At 41.1% G+C, this 24890-nt stretch overlaps 1 protein-coding gene across 3 annotated transcripts in view; it reads right to left on the reverse strand.

Annotated features, from left to right (window-relative positions):
• Window positions 1-24890, reverse strand: part of LOC133865720 (agmatine deiminase) — a 46634-nt gene that overhangs the window by 10599 nt on the left and 11145 nt on the right. For all 3 annotated transcript variants that reach the window (XM_062302166.1, XM_062302165.1, XM_062302164.1), the window contains 7 exons: window positions 23127-23240; window positions 22939-23028; window positions 22750-22834; window positions 22073-22128; window positions 21886-21964; window positions 5727-5861; window positions 3692-3924 (listed from right to left, as the gene is read on the reverse strand). In XM_062302166.1, coding sequence (XP_062158150.1) covers window positions 3692-3924; window positions 5727-5861; window positions 21886-21964; window positions 22073-22128; window positions 22750-22834; window positions 22939-23028; window positions 23127-23240 — 792 coding nt within the window. The remainder of the gene's footprint in view (window positions 1-3691; window positions 3925-5726; window positions 5862-21885; window positions 21965-22072; window positions 22129-22749; window positions 22835-22938; window positions 23029-23126; window positions 23241-24890) is intronic.

Below are 24890 nucleotides of genomic sequence, written 5' to 3' on the forward strand. Positions count from 1 at the left end.
CAATCTCTCCTACTCGAGAGTTGGTTCCTAATTCCCCCAGCTCCTTTCCTTCCTCTCCTCCAATCCCCTTGTCTTCCACCTCTCCTGCCACTCTTTCTTCTTCTACTACTCCTAGTCCCTCTCCTGCAGAACCAGTTGTTCAATAGCACTGTCTCCTTCACGTATTCACCCTATGCGAACTAGATCTCAAAACAATGTCCGCATAATTCGACAACTCATTGATGGGACTATTAGATATCCTCTACCTCGGGCCTTACTTGCCAAATCAGCACTTATAGAGCCCACATGCTTCTCTATTGTTGTCAAGGTCAGTGAATGGCGGAATGCTATGCAGGTTGAGTTTAATGCTTTACTTAAAAATCAAACTTGGTCTCTTGTCCCTCCTTCAGCAGCCAATAATGTCGTTGGCTGCAAATGGGTTTTTAAGTTAAAGAGAAAGGCTGATGATACTATAGAACGTCACAAGGCAAGGTTGGTTGGTAAGGGGTTCCATCAACATGCCGGGATAGATTATGGGGAGACTTTTAGCCCTATGGTCAAACCAACAACAATTCGAACTGTTTTGTCCATTGCTTACTCTGCAGGCCGGTCTATGCAGCAAATAAACATCCAAAATGCCTTTCTAGATGGACTCTTGACTGAAGATGTCTATATGGCACAACCACCGGGTTTCATTCACTCCTCCTATCCTCATCATGTGTGCAAGTTGCAAAAGGCCATTTACGGCCTGAAACAAGCACCTCGGGCATGGTTTTCTCGTCTCAGTGGGAAGCTTCTTCAGCTCGGTTTTGTTGGTTCCAAGGCTGATTCCTCTTTGTTCATTTATCGTACAGCAGCTGTAACTATGTTCTTACTCATTTATGTTGATGATATTATCATTGTTTCATCAGTTCCTGCTGTTATTACTGAACTTTTACAGCTACTCGGAACTGACTTTGCGGTTAAAGAGTTGGGATCATTACACTATTTTCTTGGCATTGAGGTTATACCCGTGAAGGATGGTCTTCTTCTCTCCCAACAGAAGTACATTAGGGACTTACTAAACAAAAACAATATGGCAGATGCAAAACCCCACAAAGCCTTGTCTGCATTCACGGGTGACCCTATAGAAGATCCCTCTTTATATCGCAGCACGTTTGGTTCTCTGCAGTACTTATCTCTCACACGTCCAAACTTGGCATTTCTTGTCAATCGTGTTTGTCAATTCATGCATCACCCCACAAAGCTTCATTGGCAAGCAGTCAAGAGAATTCTACGATATCTAAAGCATTCCATCACTCATGGCTTGTTGCTGCACAAGAATTCTTCCACCTCTATTCAAGCTTATTCGGATGCAGATTGGGCAGGATGCCCTGATGACAAGCGCTCTACAGGAGCCTACTGTGTTTTCCTTGGCAACAACTTGATTTCTTGGAGCTCTAGAAAGCAGCCAAGCGTGTCCAGGTCTTCCACAAAGGCTGAATACAAGTCTGTTGCCAATACTGCCGCAGAATTACTTTGGCTTTGTTCTCTTCTCCAAGAACTTGGTATTCCACGGCCTAATCTACCAAAACTTTGGTGTGACAACATTGGAGCCACTTACTTATCAGTCAGTCCTGTGTTCCACGCAAGGACGAAACACGTGGCCATTGATTTTCATTTTGTTCGGGAGTTAGTTGCTTCCAAGTTCTGATCAGATTGCGGATGTACTCACCAAGCCTCTTGTTTCCAAGCGTTTTCAACTCCTTTGGTTCAAGCTCAACGTTCGTTCACTCCCGCTGAACTTGAGGGAGGATATTAGCGTACAACATACTCCTAGTGTGATTCAATCTCTTAAGAATCCTTGCGAGTGTGCTAGTGAGTGTGCTGATAGACTCCCGGTTGATCAAACCTCCTAGTGAGTGTTGATAACACAACCGGTTGATAAGGATAAGATTATCTAGAGGAGATTTACTTGTAATTAGATTTCTATCTAAGAGTTTGTGTTAGATTAGAATACTATAAGCTAAGGCTTATCGTGTAAACTATACTACCTTGTATGTTCTATATATAATTCTATACACGCTCAGTAGATGAGCAAGCTTGAAAGCCAATATACTCTGAAATTCTACAATTATGATAAGGGGGATCACCCAACTCGAAGGTGAGAAAAGGGTAGGGGCTCTTCTTGTATTAATGAAGCCTAAAATAGTAATTTGGAATGTAAGAGGGCTCAATGTGCTGAATAAAAGACCACGGATTATGGGGCTCCTCAGAGAGTGAAAGGCTGATTTTGTTTGCTTGTTGGAGACAAAAATGGAAGTCATTAGTAGGGCTGTGGTCCAGAGCTTATGGGGATGCCAACATGTGGATTGGTGCTATATGAGGGCATGTGGGGCCTCAAGTGGTATTTTAATTATGTGGGATAGGCGGGTCGTGGAGAAGATTGATGAGTGTGTGAGAAGATATACAGTTGCTTGTTCTTTGCACAACATTGATGATAATTTTGTGTGGGCGTTTGGGGGGGTGTATGGGCCTAATGATGACGGGGAGAGGAGTGTTTTGTGGGATGAGATGACTGGTTTGATGAGCTGGTGGGAGATGCCACGGTGCTTTGGCGGAGATTTCAATGTGGTTAGGTTTCCTAGTGAGAGATCGGGTGATTCTGGATTTTCTGCAGCTATAGAGGAGTTTTCGGAGTTCATTTTTGTCCAGAGATTAGTGGATATACCTCTCCAAGGAAGTCAGTTTACTTGGTCTAATAGTCAGCAAGATCAGGTATGGTCTAAAATTGACAGATTCCTATTATCTCCAGAATGGGAAGAACATTACCCTGAGGTGTCACAAAGACGACTACCTAGAATTTTATCAGATCATTTTCCTATACTATTGGATTGTGGGATACAAAGAGAAGGGAGCAGATATTTTAAATTTGAAAACATGTGGCTGAAATCTGAAGGCTTTGTGGAACAAGTAAACCGTTGGTGGGCGACGTATGAGTTTCATGGCCTGCCTAGTTATGTTTTGGCAAACAACTTGAAAGCTTTAAAGCTGGATTTGAAGAAATGGAATGAGAAGGTGTTCGGTGATGTGAGGAAGAAAAAGGAGGAGTCATTGGAGGGTATTTGAGAATTGGATTGCATTGGAGAAGGTCGGGGATTTGTGGAGGAGGAATAGATACGGAAGATAGATATGAGTAAGGAGTTGGAAAAAACACTTCTTTTTGAGGAGGTAAATTGGAGACAAAAATCTCGTGCTTTGTGGCTGAAGGAAGGGGACAATAATACAAAATTTTTCCAAAGGGTGCCAATTCGCATAGTAGATACATTCACGTGGAATCGTTGAGGATAAATGGGGCTATGTCTAATAATCCCTTGGAGATAAAGGAGCATATAGTACATTATTATAACAAACTGTACAATGAGCAGAGTACTTGGAGGCCTAGGGTGGATGGTCTCTCTTTTTCATCCATTGATGCGGAGGAAGGTAATTGGATAGAACGAGAATTTGAGCACGAGGTGTGGGAGGTGGTGTGGAATTTGAATGGTGATAAGGCGGCGGGACTGGATGGGCTCACAATGGGCTCACAATGGCAATCATCTCCACTATTTAATTACCAAATGAAACCAAGAGAATGAAGTATTCAGATTTTAAGTTAGCTTTCAATTGTAGTCAGACAAGTGTTAAGACAAAGAGCCAAGAAAGCCAAATTCTGGGGCTATAAAATAATTACCTGAATTAATCCTGCTGCCTCTTCATCTGTCATGTAAAGTGGCCCTGGAACATGGAGTTTAATCACTTCTAATTTCCGACCATTGGCATCAGTAGCACTTGTAAGAACAGAAAAGGCCGCTGCAGATCGTTCATTCTGAGGATCATTTTCATCATTGGTCCAGGACAACAGAACCACACCAGGCTTCACAAAACAGCACATGTTGTCGATGTGACCATTAGTATCGTCATCACCTGTTAAACATTATGTAAATTAGGTTTCAAGAAAGATGGAGAAGGTGACCATGTGACGTCTATCTGTTTGAATATTTGTATGTAAATGCAAAATATTTCTAGAAGGGTACATGCCATGGATGAGGATATTGAAGGAGCGATTTTATGGTTAGGAAAAACCTTTCGAGAATTCACAAAGATTTTGTGGTTTGGACTAGAGGGAGTATTAAGTTCCTGAAGGGATATGGAGGGCCCAAATCCTCTTCACAAATCTACCTGCATATGTGTTATCAGTGGAAGCCCATCTATAAGGAAGTAGCTAGACGCATCTAACCTCACACCACCAAGCTTACCACCATCACTATCACCCCCAAAACAAATTGATGCAGAACAAACAGTAATCAGAAAATTCACTAGTGAAAGTAAGAGGAAAGAGAGAAAATAGAGGGAAGAGAAGAGAATGAAGGCCAAATAAGAGAAAAAAGAAGCTCAAAAGAGAAAGAAGCCAGGAAAGAGAGAAGAATTTAGGGAGAGGAAGAGAAAATCACTTTCTCAATAATTTTATTCCATCATCTGAGCTTTCTTTATTAGTAAGGGCCATTTGCAATTGTCTGGGGCTGGCGGCATGTCTGGGATGCCGGATTCGTGAGCGACATGAGCAGTGGAAGTGCAGTTTAGTGGTGGATTTGGGTGGCAACAATGCACGGTGGTAAGTTTGGGTCGTGAGGTGGCAGTGGCGGATTTTGTGGCTTCTAGTGGGGTAACGTGGTGCATTGGGTCTTTGTGAGTTTTCTGCTTGGGTGTTTATCTGGCTAAGTGTTTGGTCTAACTGGGGTTTTTGGTAATGTGGTGGCTAGGGTTTGGGTATTGCAGGTGGTTGGTTGGCCCCGATGGGTGAGGCTGTGTGGTGCTGTTTCAAAAGTTGGGGGTTTTCCCTTTTTTTTCTTTTTTTTTTCCTTAACTGCCATTGTTTAGGTTGTATGGAAGTGGGTTGGATTTCAGAATGTTTTGTCGGCGGCAGTAGGGAGGTTTGTGATGGTGAACAGTGGCAGTGGGGGAGTGATACTTGTCATCGTGTTGGATTTGCTGGGAATCACGGTGGTGGATCGAATGATTGTTATGGAAAACAACCAAACCTGGTTTTGATACCAAAACTGATGCGGAACAAACAGTAATCAGAAAATTCAAAAGTGAAAGTAAGAGGAAAGATAAGAGAAAGAAGAGAAAATAAGCTAGAAGGAGAAAGAAGTAGGGAAAGAGAGAAGAGAGAAGAATCTAGGGAGAGGAAGAGAAAATCACTTTCTCAATAATTTTATTCCATCATCGAAGTGTGCCTCCATTGGTGTACAAAATATGCTTAAATAGAATCCAACTAAACCCTAGGGCAACAACAATGCCCATTTATTGAATTACAAAAATAACTGACTCGTAAAATTAACTAAAACATAAACTAATAATCTAATTAAAACCTAAATAAAATTAAAAGACCCAATAAACTCATGCTACTGCGTTCCCCATCACAGATACACATGGGATGTGCAATATATCCTCCCAGAGGTTAATCTAAATTTTTAAGAGAGCAATAAAATCTAAAATGAATTACAATGGATGCCGCTTAGAGTGTCCAGACAATATTACAAAAGAAACATATTGTATGCAATCTTGTGCATACGATAATAAGAGAAAAGGGAATGTACACCTTCATACAGGGAACAAGTATCAAGAGCAAAGAGTTTCATAATTAAAAACAAAAACAAACAAACAAACAAACAAACAAATATAAGCTATAGAAATAAGAAAACAATCAGTGTATTATTGCATACCGTATAATCCACGAGGCAACCAAATAACCTTCCTGACTCCAAGATATGCCTTGAGTTCATTCTCTATTTGCCCCTTATTTAAATGCGGGTTCCTGTTTTTATTCAAAAGGCACTCCTCCGTGGTAAGGCAAGTTCCTAGAGGAAGAAAACAAACGCATAAATGCAAGAGGATACAATTAAATAGGCAGAAGGCAGAAATTTTCAATAAGGTATTGGCCAATGTCTATATCAGGGAGGGGAGAAAAGCTCTGGTTCAGAATTTTTGCTACGTGAAGTGCATAGTTATTAGTGCCCTGATGCCTCACTGAGGGATACAGTAACTTCTTCTGGGGCAAAGTATGAGAAAGAATAAATGCAAAAAAAATAATCAATATATGAGGCCTTGAACAACATTAAGATAAGGAAAATCATCGCAGTAAAAGTAAAATGATATATATTTGGTGACTTGAATGTATGCATATTTTCCTTTCTGAACAATCTCCGGCTTAACTATTTGCAAAATTTGTCTGCTTTGGTCCAGCAAAGTGAAGAGATATGGGACTCGATGCATTTAGTGGAATGAAGTGAAGGGCATCTTTCAACCATGCTTAAAAAGTGATCTCTCAGCTACTAGAGAATATGCACTTCCCTTTGGATTGCTTCCTTATTCTAGAACAGTTTCAGATAGACAATAAAAGATTTCTCTTTGAATAATGTTTTTCAACCTTATTGAATCAGGTTGATTGTACTTGTATATATAGCAATAGGTTACAAGAGTTTGATTCAGCTATTGCTTCTATAGAGATTTACTCTAACTATATGATATTCACGGTTAGGATGAGATATACATTAGTAGAGATAGGTTTCAACTAAAACTATTCTGATCTAAATAGATATACACGGTTAGGGATAGGTTTGATCTAAACATATTCTGATCTAAGTCTAACCGGTTACAATTTTTTTGATAAGTAACCAGTTACAATTCAAACCTCAAGATTATCTAAAACTCTTATCTTTGGTTGAAGCTAAGAGACCTTCAACACTTGGACTCCTGAATAAGAGTCCTTGTGCTTTAACATCCCCCCTCAAGGTCAGCGGGTTAGGGTGCACGTTGAGCTTGGAGCAGAACCATTGAAACCAGTTGCAAACAATTGGTTTGGTGAGGACATCAGCGATTTGCTCTTTGCTGGGGATGAACAGAATTTGTAGAGCCTTGGCAGCAACCTGATCACGAACAAAGTGGAAATCGATTTCCACATGTTTGGTTCTAGCATGGAAAACCGGGTTGGCTGCCAAGTATGTGGCTCCAATGTTATCACACCAAAACTTTGGAGAAGGGAGCTGAACACCAAGATCCCGGAGAAGATACTGAATCCATAACAGGAACGGTTGTGGCATTGGCAACCGACTTATTCTCAGCTTCGATACTCGATCTAGACACCGTGGGATGTTTCTTAGAACTCCAAGAAATCAGGGGAACCCAAAAATACACAATATCCGCCAGTAGACTTTCGATCGTCGGGGCATCCTGCCCAATCCGCATCTGAGAAGGCTTCAAGTGTGGATATATTCGACCAAGTGAGTAGGAGGCCATGAGAGACTGTGTGCTTTAGATAGCGTAGTATCCTTTTGACAGCTTGCCAATGAAGTTTAGAGGGCTTGTGCATGAATTGACACACTCGATTTACTGCAAAAGCTAAGTCTAGTCGCGTGAGGGATAAATATTGCAAGGATCCCACGGTGCCTCGATAGAGCGAAGGATCGTCCATGGAATCACCATCAAATGCTGAGAGAGAGAGCTGGAAGAAGACATTGGAGACGAGATGGGCTTAGATTCCAGCATATTTGTACGCTTGAGCAAGTCAAGGATGTAACGTCTTTGGGAGAGTAAAAGACCAATTTTCAGGGGAGTGACTTCCACACCGAGTAAGTAGTTCAGTTTGCCAAGATCTTTGACTGCAAAGGACATCCGAAGCTGCTGCAAAAGATCTGAAATAGCTGTTGGAACAGAGGCAGTGATGATGATATCATCAACATAGACTAAAACAAACATAGTTATTGATGAAGTCCGTAAAATAAAGAGAGAAGAATCGGCCTTAGAACTAGTAAAACCCAGTTCATAAAGCTTGGTACTCAGTCGTGCAAACTAGGCCCTTGGTGCTTGTTTCAAGCCATATAGGGCTTTTTGTAGCTTAGAAACATGATTCGGTAGACTTGGACGAGAGAAACCGGGTGGTTGAGTCATATAGACTTCTTCATCTAGAAAGCCATGTAGAAAGGCGTTTTGAATGTCAATTTAGCGCATATCCCAGCCACGAGAGTAAGCCAAAGATAACACTGTCCGAATGGTTGTAGATTTAACAGCTGGGCTAAAAGTCTCTCCATAGTCTAGACCAGCCTGTTGATGAAAACCTTTAACTACAAGGCGAGCTTTATGCCTTTCAATGGACCCATCCGCCTTTCTTTTAACTTTGAACACCCACTTGCAGCCCACAAGGTTTGTAGCTTGTTGAGGAGGGACTAGAGTCCAAGTCTGGTTCTGAAGGAGAGCATTAAATTCTGTTTGCATAGCTTGCCTCCACTCGGGTATTTTGACAGCATTGGAATAGCAAGTAGGTTATGTAAGTGCTACATCTTGTACAGCCAATAGAGCCCGAGAGATAGGATATTTAACTCTGCCATCAGTGAAGATCCTCGGTTGCACAATCTGATTCTGTGCACGGGTGACCATTGGATGTAACCAGGTGGGAGCAGGGCAGGGAGGGGAACTAGACACAAAAGAGGATTCTAAGGAATCGGATGAAACACTGGATGCAACAAGTGATAAAGGAGGAGAAGGAGAAGGACTTACTGCTGCAGGTGGAGAACTGACCGGGTAGGGAGGCAGTGTTAAGGGATGGTAATAAGGAAGATGAAGCCTGCAAATTTGGAATAGATGTTGATGAATGAGAAGAAAAGGAAAGGATTTTTCATGGAACACATCACGAGAGATGTACACGCGGGCTGTTGGGATATGGAAACATTTGTAGCCTTTATGATTTCGGCTATAACCTAGGAAGACACATTCTTTGGACCAAAAATCAAATTTGTGTTGATTATATGGACGAAGATTAGGAAAGCATGCACAACCAAAAAATTCTTAAAAAATTGTAATCGGGGCTGCGATTAAAAAGCTTTTGGAAAGGAGAGATATTTTGTAGGACTAGTGTGGGGAGACGATTGATTAGGTAACATGAAGTTTGGCAAGCTTCATCCCATAAAGTTTTGGAAACATGACTTTCAGCAAGAAGAGCAAAAGATGTATCAATGATATGTCTATGTTTGCGCTCAACATAACCTTGTTGTTGATGTGTATGAGGACATGAAATACGATGGATAATGCCATGTTTGTGAAAGAATGTGTTTAAAGGACGAAATTCCCCACCCCAATCAGTTTGAATTTGTTTGATTTTAGTGTTAAAGAGACGTTCAACCATAGATTGAAAGTGGAGAAAAACATAAAAGACATTAGATTTGCATTGAATTGGAAAAAGCCAAGTAAATCGGCTGAAAGCTTCAATAAAGGTAACATAGTACTTGTTCCCAGTAGAGGAAACAACAGGGTAAGGACCCCATACATCTGAAAAAATTAACTCTAAAGGAAGATTCAAAACTGAAGTAGATGCCGAGAAGGGAAGTTGATGTGCTTTAGCTTGCTGGCAGGAGACACAAGAAGTAGTCGGCTTATTGGAAAAAGCAGGAAGGGAAAACTTGGAAATCACGTGCTTAACAGTGCGTAGAACAGGATGACTCAAGCGTTTGTGCCATTGATCAGCGGAAGTCCTTTAACCAACAAGAGAGTATAGAGATGGAGAGAAAGTGAGAGAAGGCAGTAGCTGATAAAGGCTTTTCTTAAGTAGACCCCGATGAAGGATTGACCTGGTTCGATAGTCCTTGATGACAAAAAAGGAAGAGTGCAACTCAAAATATACATCGTTATCATGAGCAAATTGACGGACAGACAAAAGATTTTTGCAGATAGAAGGGACATGCAACAATTGTTTAAGAAGAAAAGAACGAAGTGGAGGAGACAGAATAGCAAAGCCAATATTATGGATAGACAAACCTTTACCATTTCCCACCCAGATTTGGTCAGAACCCGTGTAAGCATCAGAGGACAAAGTGAGGTTGGTCAGGTCATGAGTGAGATGGTGAGTAGCCCCGGAATCAGGATACCAGCTATCATCTGTTGGTAGGCTAGGAGAGGAGTAGAAAGCCTGCAATGGGGACTGAGCTTCATGCTGAGAAGTCTGATCAAATCATTGATAGCAAGTGGTGGCATAGTGGCCCAGTTTGTTGCATATCTGACAGAGAGGTCAAGAGGATCCTGCATGGCCACGACCACGGCAACCAGAAGATTGACCACGTCCGCCAGGAAAGGAGGCACGATAGCCACGACCATTTGGGAAACCACGGCCACGGACAGTATTGAAGCTCGATCATGCCGGCCAGAATTGCCAAAGTTTCGGGTAGTGACATGAGCAGTGGCATTGGAGATATATGTGTTGGCCAGTTGTTGTTCGAGGCGCATCTCATGGGCGAGGAGCAGGCCTTAGATATCATCTCGAGAGATGGGATCAACCCGGGTAGTGACTGAGGTGACTAAAGGATCAAACTCCGATCCAAGCCCAGCTAACAGGAAGGAGACACCCTCAAAGTCGTTGAGAGGTTGGCCACAAGCAACAAGTGTGTCGCTGAGAGTTTTCAGCTTGTGGAAATAGTCGGTTATGGAGGAATTAACTTTTTTTAAAGGTAGCAAGTTGGAAGTGAACTTGCATAATCCAGGCATGGGCTTGGGAAGCAAACATTTTTTCCAACGATTCCCATAGTGCACGAGATGTGGTGCAGCCCACGGCATGGGAGACATAGGAGTCAGACAAGGAGGAGACCAGGACACTGATGATGAGCTGATCTCGTTGATACCAGGAGAGATATTCCGGGTTGGCAATCATCACGGGAGCTCTAGGGGTAGTGACAAGATTCACTATCAGTTGAACAGGAGGAAGAACCGTGCCATCAATGAAGCCATACACATCTTGTCCTCGAAGATATGCAAGGAGTTGGAACTGCCAGGCCATGTAATTGTCCTCGGTCAGTTTGATGGAAGGAGAGTGGTTCATATGTGGGATATTGAACGCAGAAGATTGGGTGGTGGAACTGGAGTCAGTGGTAACACTAGATTTGGCCATTGAGAAGAGAAAGAAAGGAGCAGGAAGGATGAGCAGATGATTAGTCTTTTTGTTGCTCTGATACCATAAAAGATTTCTTTTTGAATAATGTTTTTCAACCTTATTGAATAAGGTTGATTGTACTTGTATATATAGCAATAGGTTACAAGAGTTTGATTCAGCTATTGCTTCTATAGAGATTTACTCTAACTATATGATATACACGGTTAGGATGAGATATACATTAGTAGAGATAGGTTTCAACTAAAACTATTCTGATCTAAATAGATATACACGGTTAGGGATAGGTTTGATCTAAACCTATTCTGATCTAAGTCTAACCAGTTACAATTCAAACCTCAAGATTATCTAAAACTCTGATCTTCGGTTGAAGCTAAGAGACCTTCAACACTCGGACTCTAGGATAAGAGTCCTTGTGCTTTAACAGACAAGGATGCAACCATCTTGAAAGATAAAGAGGTAGATCAGGTGAGGATCCTTCCAAAGTAAACTACTTTCACTAAGACAATCATCAAGTAAAAGAATATAATCCATGCAGCTAGAGATTTCTCTAATTAAAAAGGTGGTAGTCAGTAAGTTCCTACATCAAGTGAATTTAACTCTAATCATGTCTAAAGTGATAACTTTATTTTGTCCTCAAACATAATTTTATTTTGTTTACAGCTATTGAAGCAAGTCGGGGATAAGAGTAGTATAGCTAGTACTTCTGGTTCTCCCGCCAAGACAAATACCAAAGGAAAAAGAGAATTAAAGCATTTGGCTTGCTCTATCAATTATGATGCAAAGGGAGGGCATTCACACAAAGATAAAGGAAAGGGGAGGGGCATCCGTATGATTAATGAAGCCTAAGATTTTATATTGGAATGTGAGAGGGCTGGATGAGGAGGAGAAGAGGATGAGGATTAGGGAACCTATTAGGGAGTGGAAGGCGGATATTGTTGCAGGAAACCAAACTAGATTTCATTAATAGGGAGGTGGTAAGGAGTTTGTGGGGTTGTGCTCATGTGGATTGGTGTTATTTAGGGTTGAAAAGGGGCCTCTAGAGGAATTTTACTTGTGTGGGATAGAATAGTGGTGGAAAAGTTGGAGGATTGTATGGGGAGATTTATCGTCACATGTTCTTTTCGTTGTGTCAGTGATAACTTTGATTGTGCATTTGCGCTTGTTGACAAGTGCTGAGAATGTCACACATTCAAGCCCTTTAATTCACATATGTTAATCTCTTTGTTTTTTTATAGTTTGATGTTTTGTGTTTTCTTGCATTTTGCAAGTTTTGGAAGAAAAGCACTCAAAATCTATCAAGTTCCAAGCTTAGAACAAAGTCTTATAAAGAAGCTGAAGAAGAAGCGATTGAGCGCCACACCCTGGCAATTGAGCGCACTTGCAATCGAGCGCCACAACCTAGGGATAGATCGCCCTTGTTCGCTGCAAAACAGGGAAGTAGGCAAACCCGTTTTGGAAAGATCCTAAACCAACTCCAACTCGATTTTGGACTTGTAGGCTGCACGAAATCATCTAGGGTTGTTCCTAAACTCTATAAATACTCCCCCAAGTCCTCCAAAACAGGCACACAAGCTTTGAAAGAAGAATTGACGGCTACATCAAGAATGGTTTGGTTTTGTTTTCTTTCTTCCTTCCTTTATTTTCTATATATATATATACTTTTAGTCCGAATTAGTGGTAGTTAATTACTCTTGTTGGAGCTCGATTGAAGCCCTAATCATGTTTGTTTAAGGTTTTGATTTGCCTTACTACAACTATTTGTGATTCTTAATTGATTATTTCCAGTTTTCTTGAATTTCTCGCAAGTTTATGATTGATCATTATATGCATGTGGTATGGATTTGTTATTTATGTTAATTTGGATGGCCAAATCTTGGGCATAATAAAGTAATGAAAGAACCCCATCACAGGTTTTTAGATTAATCAACATGAAAAAAATTGGAATAGATGCCATGTTCCAGCCTGAGTGTGTTTGCCGATTTTCATAGTTTTATGCTTTCTTAACAAACAACTTAGTATATACCATGCTAAATCCTTCGAGAAAGAAAAGAGTTAGGGTAGACACTCATGCCTAACTTGTTGCTTAGAGAAATCAATAGCTTAAGGAGTAAATACCATGCCCTTAGGTTGGCAAACATTAAGCATCACAATATGGTTTGTAACATTGTGCATATCGTTTCTTAAAAAAAGTATGATTAGTGGTGAATATCAGAACCCTACCATTTTATTTATTGTTTTCAATTATGTTGTTTACTTTATTCCATAGTAATCATATGTTGCTTCATTCAAAATATTTATCTTAGGAAATTCTCTTTAAACACAATTTACCAATTCTCATGGGAATGATCTCGTACTTGCTCTCTATACTATCGTTTTGATCTTGTGCACTTGCGAGTAAAACGTACATTTATTCGCCTATTATTTCGATGGATATTTGCACAACAGGCGTGTATGTTCCTAATAATGACTATGACAAGAAAGTGCTTTGGGATGAACTTGTTGGAATTATGAGTTGGTGGGAAAAGCTTTGGTGCATTGGAGGAGATTTTAATGTCATTCGATATCCGAGTGAGAGATCAAGAGATACCCGTTGTTCTTCAGCTATGAGGGAGTTCTCAAACTTCATCTTTGAACAGGGGCTCATGGACATTCCTCTTGTGGGTGGTAAGTTCACTTGGTACAACAATAGGGATGATCAATGCTGGTCACGAATTGATAGATTTTTATTCTCTCTTGATTGGGAAGAACAATTTCTTGATGTAGTTCAGAGGAGACTCCCTAGACTCTTGTCCGATCATTTTCCTTTAATGTTAGATTGTGGGGTATCGACCAGAAGTGGTGGGTACTTTAAATTCGAAAAAATGTGGCTGAAATTTGAGGGCTTTGTGGATCAAGTGAGATTATGGTAGGAGAATTATCAGTTTTAGGGCTATTCTAGTTATGTGTTGGCTTGCAATCTGAAAGCCTTGTGATTTGATTTGAGAAAATGGAATGAAGAATTTTTTTTGGATGTAGGGAAGCAGAAAAAGGTTTTATTGGAGGGTATTTGAGAACGTGATATCATTTTTTTCTATGACGAAAAACCCATCTAAGACAGGGCCAATTCGTGTACCCATCCCTGTCGGATGAACTTCGGACCTGTGCAAAGAGCCCCCTCCACACAGATCAAGTAATACTCTGGTTTCACCGACGGACTGACCCCAAGAAATTATTTGCACCCAAAGGAATTCAAACCTTAGACCTGATGGGAATGCCACCAAGACCAATGCTCTTACCACTTGATCCAACCCCTTGGGGTTAAAAATCATAGAGAGCTCGATAACATTGGAGAAGGGAGAATGTTAATTAAGGAAGAAAGGTTGAGGAAGGAGGAGTTTGCTAGGGAGTTGGAGAGGATGCTTCTTTGTGAAAAAGTGAGTTGGAGACAGAAATCTAGGGCTCTTTAGTTGAGAGGAGATAAGAACACAATTTTTTCACAGTGTGGCCAATTCAAATAGAAGAAATAATACTGGCGATTCTTTAATTGTTAATGGGTCATTATCATCAAATTCTACTGAAATAAAGGAGTATATAGTTTATATGCAAATGTTTCAGAACAGTATAGTTGGAGGCCCGGGCTCTCTTTTCAAGCCATTGGTGAAGAGGAGGGTTCTTGGTTGGAAAGAGACTTTGAGGAGAGTGAGGTTTTTGAGGTGGTTAAAAATCTGAATGGAGATAAGCCTCGAGACCTGATGGTTTTTCTTTGAGTTTTTTTCAAACATGTTGGGAAGTTCTAAAAGAGGATGTAATGGCAGTTTTTAGAGAGTTTCATAGTAGAGGGAGTTTTGATAAAAGCTTTAATGCTACTTTTATATCATATTAAAGAAAGCTAGTGCGGTTGATATTAAGGACTTTCGTCCTATCAGCCTAGTGGGTGATGTGTACAAGTTAATATCTAATGTTCTAGTGAACAGATTGAAACAAGTGTTGGAGAAGATGATATCAAATTATCAAAATGCATTAATTTTTTTTTTATAAGTAATGCATATTAAAAAAACATGGAGGGGCTCAACCCACAGTACACAGAAAGTATACATGAAACCCCTAATTTAAAGAAAAAAGAGAACACCTATCTAGAAATTCAGAATAGGAACACTCAGTCATAGACTGTAGTTTCTCGCTCCACAAAAACAATGTTTGCATCACTAACTTCTTCAAGTTCATCAAACCAGTCTCACAATCTTCAAAACAACGTGCATTCTGTTCCCTCCATACACACCACATCAAACACAATGGAGTCATACGCCAAATCGGTATCAACGTCCAGTTGCCCTTTTGCCCCCTCTAACTCCCCAACATATCTTTCACCGATCGCGGCATTACCCACACCACCCCAAACAATTGCAGGATCGTACTCCACAACTCGGTAGCAACCATACAATGCAGAAACAAATGATCAATGGACTCTCCAAAAGACTTACACATATAACACCACTCCATCACAATAATGTTTCTCTTTCGTAAATTGTCCAACGTTAGGATTTTCCCTAAAGTCGCCGTCCACACAAAGACAGCCACTCTCGGGGGAACCTTCACTTTCCACATACAATGCATTAATTAAGGGGAGACCAATTCTGAATTCGGTTTTGATTGCAAATGAGTGTATTGATAGTCGACTCAAATTAGGGGTACTAGACTTAATATACAAATTGGATCTAGAAAAGGCATATGATCATGTGAATTGGAAGTTCTTGCTATACTTGTTGGAAAGGAGCCGGTTTGGGGAGAAATGGAGAGCATGCACAGCTTTTTGTATTTCTACAATTCGCTATTCAGTTTTAATAAATGGAGGCCGCCCCCTCTAGATTCTTTAGTAGTAGTTGGGGTTTAAGACAAGGGGATCCGCTATCACCTTTGCTTTTTGTAGTGGTTATGGATGCTCTGAGTAGGATGATGTAGGCAACTGTGGATAGGGGTCTTTTAGATGGCTTTATAGGAGGCTTGAGAAATGTTGCATCTTCGGAATGGTTGTGTCGCACTTGTTTACAGATGATACTTTGATTTTTTGCAAGGCTAATGGTGAACATCTTCAGAATTTCAGATGCCTTTTTTCATGTTTTGAAGCGGTCTCGGGGTTGAAGATTAATTTGTCGAAGTCAGAGATCATTCATATTGGAGAGGTGGATGAAGTAGAAAATTTGGCCAGAATATCTGGGTGCAGGGTGGCTCTATTACTAATGAAATATTTGGGTCTTCCATTTGGGGGCACCATACAAGTCAACTTCTATATGGAGTGGTATTGTAGAAAAAATAGAAAGGCAGTTGGCGGGTTGGAAGAGGCTATATTTGTCGAAGGGAGGGAGGTTGACGTTGATCAAAATTACTTTGTCCAATTTACCCACATATTATTTATCTTTGTTTCCTATTCCTTTGGGTGTCGCGAATAGGATTGAGAAACTAAAAAGAGATTTTTTATGAGGAGGTATCGATGAGGAGTTTAAATTTCACCTAGTTAAATGGTCGACTATTTGTTCTCCTATGCAATATGGTGGTTTGGGGGTCAGAAACTTGATTAAGTTTAATCAAGCTTTGTTTGGTAAATGATTATGGCGGTATGCTACGAAGAGGGAAGCATCATGGCGATTGGTTGTGGAAGCAAAATATGATAGTTTGAGCAATGATTGGTATTCTAAGGAAATAGCGGTGCCTTTTGGTTTTGGTGTGGAAATATATTACGAGGAGATGGGGAGTTTTCTCAAGATTTATCATATATGAAGTGGGAAATGGGTCTAAGATTCAGTTTTGGCATGATGTTTGGTGTGAGGATCAGCCATTGAAAGACGCTTTTCCGGAGTTATTGAGTACTACTCGTTGTAAGGACGCGTGGGTTGTGGACAACATGCAGTTTTCCAATAGTGTTATTTAGTGGAATATATCTTTCATAAGATCTGTACAAGATTGGGAGGTAGATTTGGTGCTTGCATTTTTTGGTGTGTCATATTCCCTCAAATGAAGACGAGGTGGTGAGGATTGTATTTCGTGGATTCCTTCAAAGAGAAAGAAGTTTGAGGTGGTGATGTTTTTTCACGAGTTGGATACTTCGGGGGGTTCTTCTTTTCCTTGGAGGACTATTTCGAAAGTTAAAGTCCATTGAGAGTGAGTTTTTTTGTGTGAGCAGCAGCTCTTGGTAAGATTTTGACCTTGGATAATCTAAGAAAGAGAAGAGTAATAGTGGTGGAATGGTGTTGCATGTGTAAAAGGAACAAGGAATCTATTAATCATCTTTTTTTTTTTGATAAGTAATGATAGTATTATTGAAAGCGTAAGACGCCCCTACGTACACTAGAAGTATACAACAGGAAACACCTAACTAGAAAGCGAAAAAGAAGTAAGAAATTCAGCAAAGCTGATAGATAAAGGGTACAAATAAGCCATCGACCAGACATACAAAGTATGGAGAAACAACTCTAGCACCTCCTCAAGGGAGCTTTCTAGATTCTCAAAACACCTAAGGTTTCTTTCTCTCCAAATACACCAAAAAAGGCAAATAGGCACCATCTTCCAAGAAGTAGCGCTCCCAGATCTCCCAGACTTCCACCAATAAGCAACTAAGTCAAGCACACTCCTAGGCATGACCCACGCAATCCCAAAGCGTGAGAAAATGTTGTTCCATAGAGCTGAGGCCAGATCGCAATGCAGAAGAATATGGTCCACTGATTCCCCATCCCGCTTGCAAAGACAGCATCTATCCACAATAATTAAGTTCCTCTTCCTAAGATTGTCCAAGGTCAAAATTCTGCCTAAAGCTGCAGACCAAGTGAAGAAAGCTGCCCTCGGGGGAGCCTGAGACCGCCACACACACTTCCATGGGAACCGAGTACCTCCAGCACACATCATAGAACCAAAAAATGACTTCACCCTGAACACACCTTTCTTGGATGGGACCCATTTAAGACAATCTGCCCTCTCCATATTCACCTTGGTGGAGCCCAGCATCTGGAAGAAAGAGGCAAAAACATCGACTTCCCAATCATGAGCCTCTCTAATAAAGCTCACGTTCCATTGAATGGACCCGCCCAAACTCTCCAAATTATCAGCCACTGACGCATCCTTCACCCGAGCAATGCCAAAGAGATCAGGGAACACTTCTTTCAGAATCGAATCTCCGCACCACAAGTCATGCCAAAATCTGATCCTACTCCCTTCCCCCACCTCAAATCTAAGGAGTTTGGAGAATTTCTCCCAACCTTTCCTTATAAACTTCCACAACCCTACTCCAAACGCCCCAGCAACCTCTCGGGAGCACCACCCACCCCACAAACTTCCATACTTGGAGTCCACCGCGACTCTCCACCAAGCATCCCTATCCATGCCATATCGCCATAACCATTTGCCTAGCAATGCGCGATTAAACTGAACCAACTTCCTAATGCCAAGCCCCCCATTCGAAATTGGAGTACAAACCTTCTCCCAACTCACCAAGTGGTATTTAAAAGCTTCACCCATGCCACCCCAAAGAAAATCTCGTTGCAACTTCTCAATGCGAGAAGCAACACTCACCGGAATAGGGAACAGAGACATGTAGTACGTAGGTAAGTTAGAGAGCGTACTCTTGATAAGGGTCACTCTCCCTCCCTTAGAGAGGTATAACCTTTTCCAACTAGCCAACCGTTTTTCAACCTTCTCAATAACTCCATCCCAAATACGAGTAGACTTGTAAGGAGCCCCCAAAGGAAGACCCAAATACATCACAGGCAAATAAGCAACTTCACACTCTAAAATGTCGGCTAACCTACCCACATTATCGACATTCCCCACTGGAGTAATGCTGGATTTGGCCAAATTAACCTTAAGCCCCGAGACAGCCTCGAATAAGAGCAAGAGAACTCGCAAAGACCGAATCTTTGAGGAGCTAGCATCACAGAAAATCAATGTGTCATCAGCGAACAAAAGATGGAAAAAAGAAGCATCACCCACTCTGAAAACATCCAACACACCCCCACTCACTGCCGCAGTAATCATGCGACTCAGCGCCTCCATAACAAACACAAACAAAAGGGGAGACAAAGGATCTCCTTGCCTTAGGTCGCACGTTAATTGGGATTTTCTGTTGTATATGTTGAGGAGATGCGGCTTTGGGGGTAAATGGTGTTCGTGGATAGCTCGGTGCATTTCTTCTGCTAAGTTTTCCGAGTCCAATGGGTTATGCCTGCAAGGGTGAGACAACTGTCAGATTGTTTGAGATGTCAAATGGGTAGTCGTTCAATTCTAAATGTGTGGAGGATAGCTCTATTGTGCTTAATCTAGAGCATATGGAGAAAGTAGAATGCAAGATGTTTTAAAAATCATGAGGACGAAAGAAGAGCTCAAGAACACCTTGGTCAAATCGCTCTTTAATTGGATAAGAGCGTATAATATTTCTCTTTCTTTTTTTTTATCTTTTTTTTTTTTTTTTTGGAGAAGTTTTAGACATCTGGCAACGCATTTTTCCCTTCTCTATCCTCTTCTCAACTCTCATCTTTCTCTGTCTCGCTGCCCTAGCGGTGGTGCATGAAAGTGCGTTTTTCGTCATCCAGGAGCTCGATTGCTGTGCAGGGTCAGAGTTTGAACAACAAAGGTGTGCTTTTGGGTCGCTCTAGTTAGATCGTGAAGGGGCTTCAACTGGTGGGTTTTGTGACTGGGTGGTTTTCTTCTCCGACGATGGTACGAGTTTCCTCTGGGTTGGCTGTTTGAGTTTGGGTGAGCCTTGAAATGGAAAGGAGGTTCTTAGTGGAGTCGAAATCTTTTGTGCCCTTGGTCTTGGATGGGGCATCGGTGCTACGGGTTGAAGAAAAGAGGAAAGGCTTCTTGGGTGAGATCCTCCTAAGCAACCAATGCACCGCTTGGCTAGCATCAACGATGGATGTTCTTTTGGGTTTCTCTGGAGATAAAGAGTTTGTCAAATCTTTCACGGAGGGGACGAAGGTTCTGATCATGCGTAGAGGTGGGAACAAAGATGGTCGGTTTTTAGAGGCGGCAGCTTATGGAATGGGCAGACGGAGAGGGATTCTACTGGTTCCTTGAGGGTCGTGGAGGGTGGGGCTAGCACAAATTTTCCGATGAGCAAAGAAAGGCAAAAGACTTCCTTTTTGCTACGGTGGGGTGTGGGAGTGGGTCTTCGTTTTTGGCGGAGAAGAAGGGTGGGAAGGAGGAGGGGCCAAGGTTGGGAATGGTTTTAAATAGGACTGGGCCTTCATTTGCGGAGGTGGTGAGGTTGGACTCGGGCCTTGATGTGACGGTGATGCCCATCATGGGTGGTTTTCCATCGTCGTACGCGGAGGTGGTGCGGTCGAAGCCATTTCGTCATTCCAGGTTGTGGGCTTCATTGGTGGATCCATGTGCTATTGAAATCCTCTCAGCGGTGAGGTCTATAGAATGTGAGGTTTTGATATCGGCAATGGATTGCTTGGAGTTGGAGATACCTCTGCTTGATCCGATGGAAAAGGAGAAGTTGTTGCGTCCATTGGGTAAGAAGAAGCTCAAAGCCGGTCTCTCTGCTCAAGGCTCAGCAGCTCTGCAAGGAGGTCAAATTCACGATTGAATTTGCGTACGTGGAGTAAGTTGCTCATCAGGTTTAACTTAGTTGTGGGCCGAGTTGTTGGGAAGTTGTTGGGTCGTTTTGTTGGGTTCGGTCTGGGCCACAAGATTAAAGGATTTTGTTTGGGCTGGTTCATGCCCCAAATTTAAAGAGATGAATCAGACGATGGAAGTCTCTGAGGTTACGGCTCCTATGTTGGACCCTGAAGCAAGCCCCTTCACATTTTGCAGGGGCAATTGAGTCGGGTGAGAAGCTTCGTTCTTCTTATTCTGTGTCGTCGATATCTAAGCATTTTCAAAAATACTACCAAAAGGCTAGGGAAGGTCGATCAGTGCAGTTGGATGAGGACTTATTAGCAGAATCTGTGGCAGCAATGAGGTTGTCTTTCAGTTTTACAGCTGAAGAAGCAGCTACAGTGCTTCCAATGAAGGTTTCTGCAGAAGTGGCAGATTCCGTGAAGGATATTTCGAAGAGGGTTTCCTTCGGAAGGGGTTTCTTAACCCGAGCCCGGCTGTGAAAGTTTCTACTCCTCATTCCACGCTTTTAGAGTCGATCGTGTCGTCATCGACTCTGGATGTCAAGGAAGATGGGGCGATAGGGCTTCCCTCACCCTTGAGTTGTTGCGTCACTCCTATCTTTGAAAAGGACAATGAATTCAGGGTGAATGGTTTGTCCCAATCTCAGAAGTGGCCAGTAGGGTATGATCCGTCTGGGGAGGTAGTTGTATGGGAGTAGGGTGATGAGATTTGGGATAGGGAGGCTGGTGATTCCCCATACCCTTTGGGTGTTCTTCCTCCCAGCATGACTTTGAATTGGGAGGTGGATGGTGCTGAGGATGAGGATCTGTCCTTCGCGATTCTGGATGCCTTTGAAGAGGACTTTCTTTGGGAACTTAGGGTTGCATGCCCATAGTCCAAAAGCAGGAGGGATATTTTGAATTTGGTAAGCTCTATCAACTACGATGATGCAAGTACGTCCATTTAAAGGGAAGGCTCACCTTAAATTTGTAATGGGGCTACAAGCACCACAGTGACTCTATTAATAAAAAGTCTGGAATTCATTTTCATCTCTAATTAATAGAGTTCTCATAAATCTATACAGTGTAAAAGAACCAAATCCGTGGGTTAGAATATCCCATATGGCTATACCAGTGTGCCTGTACATTTGTATTAGAAGGCATTGCCAGAAAAAATATTTCTACAAGTTAAATATCCTCTCTTCCTTATTATGAAAGCAAATATAAATGTATATACTCACATAAGGGTACACACTCATTAAGTATAAGCCAAATATCCTCTTTAAATATACAAGTACATCAGTACAAAGAGGCTCCCAATCAATTTGTCAACATCAAATTAAGGCCTCAATTTATTGTAAGTAAATAAATTGTTACCTTCTCCATCAACATGGATGCTCCCACCTTCCAGAACAAGAGACTGTGGAAACCTAGGAAGCCTCTCAATATCCAAGATCTAAAAGAAGTGATAAGAATATTAGCAAATATATACAAGAAACGTCCTTGGAAAAATAGACATAGCCATAAAAATCTAGCACAATATCTTCTATTAAGCTACACTAACCTTCCTTGCAACATGGAGGTCAAGACTCCAATCTTGGTAGCAACCATCATCAATGCCTAGAAATTTTAAGAGCAATTTCATTTAGAGAAGGCACCAAGCAAACAAGATCATAGACTTGTCATAAAAATTAACTAATACAGCTAGAGTCACAAACTTCGGGAACTTTTTTGGTACATATCATAGTTGGGATGTTGGTTTCCATCTTTCCCAAAAACAAAATACACCCCTTATTCCACACTAGTTAAAAGATTATCAAAGCACCACTCATGAACAAGCTTCATTAGCTCACATTTGATTCTTGATTTAGTTCCTCAAATCCCAGGGGTTAATCACCCATTTTTTCCTTTCATCTTTAGTAGAAGAGATTGATCATAATTTTGCATTAAAAAAAATAAAAAAAGACAAATTATTCTGGTAAGAGAATACAAGGAAAAGGAACAGGAAATAACTTAAATCGTGAGTTTTAGACTATGGGGTTGCATACAGTATTTTAACAAACCCTTACCTTTGCTATCAATGTAACAGAACATTCAAATGTTGGGATTATCATACCCATAAAAAAATAAAAATATTATAATTCTAGCAATATGTTGCACCATTTTTTTTTTAATATTTTAAGATACAAAATCAAAACTATATATATGATACACGTGAGATTTGACCATTCAAAAGCTTACCTCCCCAGCTGTTAAAATTCCAATCAATGCCAGCAACCTTCGGCATTGAGGTACCAGAATTTGATGCATCCTTGCTAACTACAAACTATTACAAAAAATCAAAAAGCACCATTCCCATGGTCAATTTAAATATCCAACTGAAGATATTACTATTCCAAATGTCAAAAGGAGTAGAACAGGGAATCTCACAGTTGGTCCAGTATCACGAAACCAAGAGTCATTCATACTCATCTCAATCAGTCTTATATTTTTTGGCAGCTGACTTCGTGCATTGGGCCACTGAGAATGTAATAAACCCAAATTCCAAACTTAGTTAAGGACGATATTAAACACAAGTTATGAGACTAAACTCTTCATCTCTTATAAGTTCTACGAACCTGAGCAGCACTTGCACATACAGTTACAGGCTCAAACTTTGAGATTGCAGATGCTATCTTGGCATATACACATTGGGCAGGAACTGCATTATCTCTCCAGTTATCTGGGCGTTCCTGTAACTCAAAATGAAGCTTGATTGTCATAACTGACCAAGCATGATAGGTTGAATGTCAAAGAATGCTCTAAATTTTTTTGCATAGAAGCAGAAGATATAAAGCCTAGATAGATATCTAGTTAAGTGCTTAGAGGAGAACGATTACGAGTGATACTATGCCAGGATTACATACAGTGCAACCAAAACCACACATGTAAGCACAGCTGGAATATCCAATAGTGATTGATGAAATTATTAGTGCTAGTGTAATGAGAGTAGGACAACTTTCTAAAATAAAATTTTTAAATTCGACCTTTGAGAAAGTAATACTATTCATGAATGAGTGATATAAGATAGAATGTTTTCTATGTAATTCTGCCTACTTCAACTGAAGGGCAGTGTATGTATTTATAATGATAAAGAGAGTTTGTGTTTACAAGATCATCTAGTAGAGACCTATCACTATACAATAGTCTAATACAAGATGAATGAGAAGTAGAGTTGTATCATGATTGGTACAAGATAGAGTTAGAGTTCTATCTTCTTCGGTTGATGCTTAGAGGAAATAGAGTTGTATCATAAGCGGTCTCCTATTTTGGTTTGATTGTGTTCAACATTATCTGATCTAATACGCCCCTTCAAACTCAACGGCGGTGAATTGACATTGAGGTTGGACTTGAGAGTGGAGAACTTATGTGCAACTAGAGGTTTGGTGAGGATGTTGGCGATTTGATCCTTGCCAAAAATGAAACGAACGTCAAGTAGATGTAGGGCTACTTTGTCACAAACGAAGTGATAGTTGATCTCGATATACTTTGTTCGAGCATGATAAAGAGGATTCGACGTGAGGTACGTGGCCCCAATATTATCACAATATAGTGTAGGAATACGTGGCAAGGTAACCACAAGTTCACTTAGAAGAGCTTGGATCCAAGTGAGTTCCGCAAATGCATTTGCCAAGGTTTTGTATTCTGATTCAGTACTGGACCGTGACCCTGTGGGTTGATTTTTCAAACTCCCTGACAATAGATTTCTTCCAAGAAAGGTGTAGTAGCCAGAAGTGGAGTGACGATCATCTGGACATCTAGCCAAGTTCGAATCGGAGAAAGCAACCACCTTGAAGAAGTTTTAGAGATGAAGAAGGTGTGATCACTTGTGTGTTTCAAATAACGCAAGATGCGTTTGACAGCAGCCCAATGTGACTCACGCGGTTCTTGCATAAACTGGGACACTTTGTTGACAGCAAAGGAGAGGTCTGGTCTTGTGATGGACAAGTATTGAAGAGAGCCTACTGTACTTCGATAGGCGGTTGGATCAGTGATGGTTGAGCCGTCAAACTTGCCTAAGGGAGATGAAGTAGACATAGGAGAACAGATCGCCTTGGCCATCATCATGTTGGTTTTGGTCAAGAGGTCATGAATGTAGCGCTGCTGTGAAAGATGGAGGCCATCTTCAGTCCAGTGTGCTTCAATGCCTAAGAAGAAGTGCAAGGGGCCGAGATCTTTGATTGCAAACGATTTCTAGAGGTCAGCGATGAGCTGAGAAATAGCATTCTTATGAGAGCTCGTGATGATAATGTCATCCACATAGATGAGGACAAACACAGTGACATCTTGTTTGCTGTATAGAAATAATGAAGAGACAAACTTACATGAAATAAAATTGAGTT

This window comes from Alnus glutinosa, chromosome 4 (genome assembly GCF_958979055.1).
Source record: "Alnus glutinosa chromosome 4, dhAlnGlut1.1, whole genome shotgun sequence".
Taxonomy (NCBI): Eukaryota; Viridiplantae; Streptophyta; class Magnoliopsida; order Fagales; family Betulaceae; genus Alnus; species Alnus glutinosa.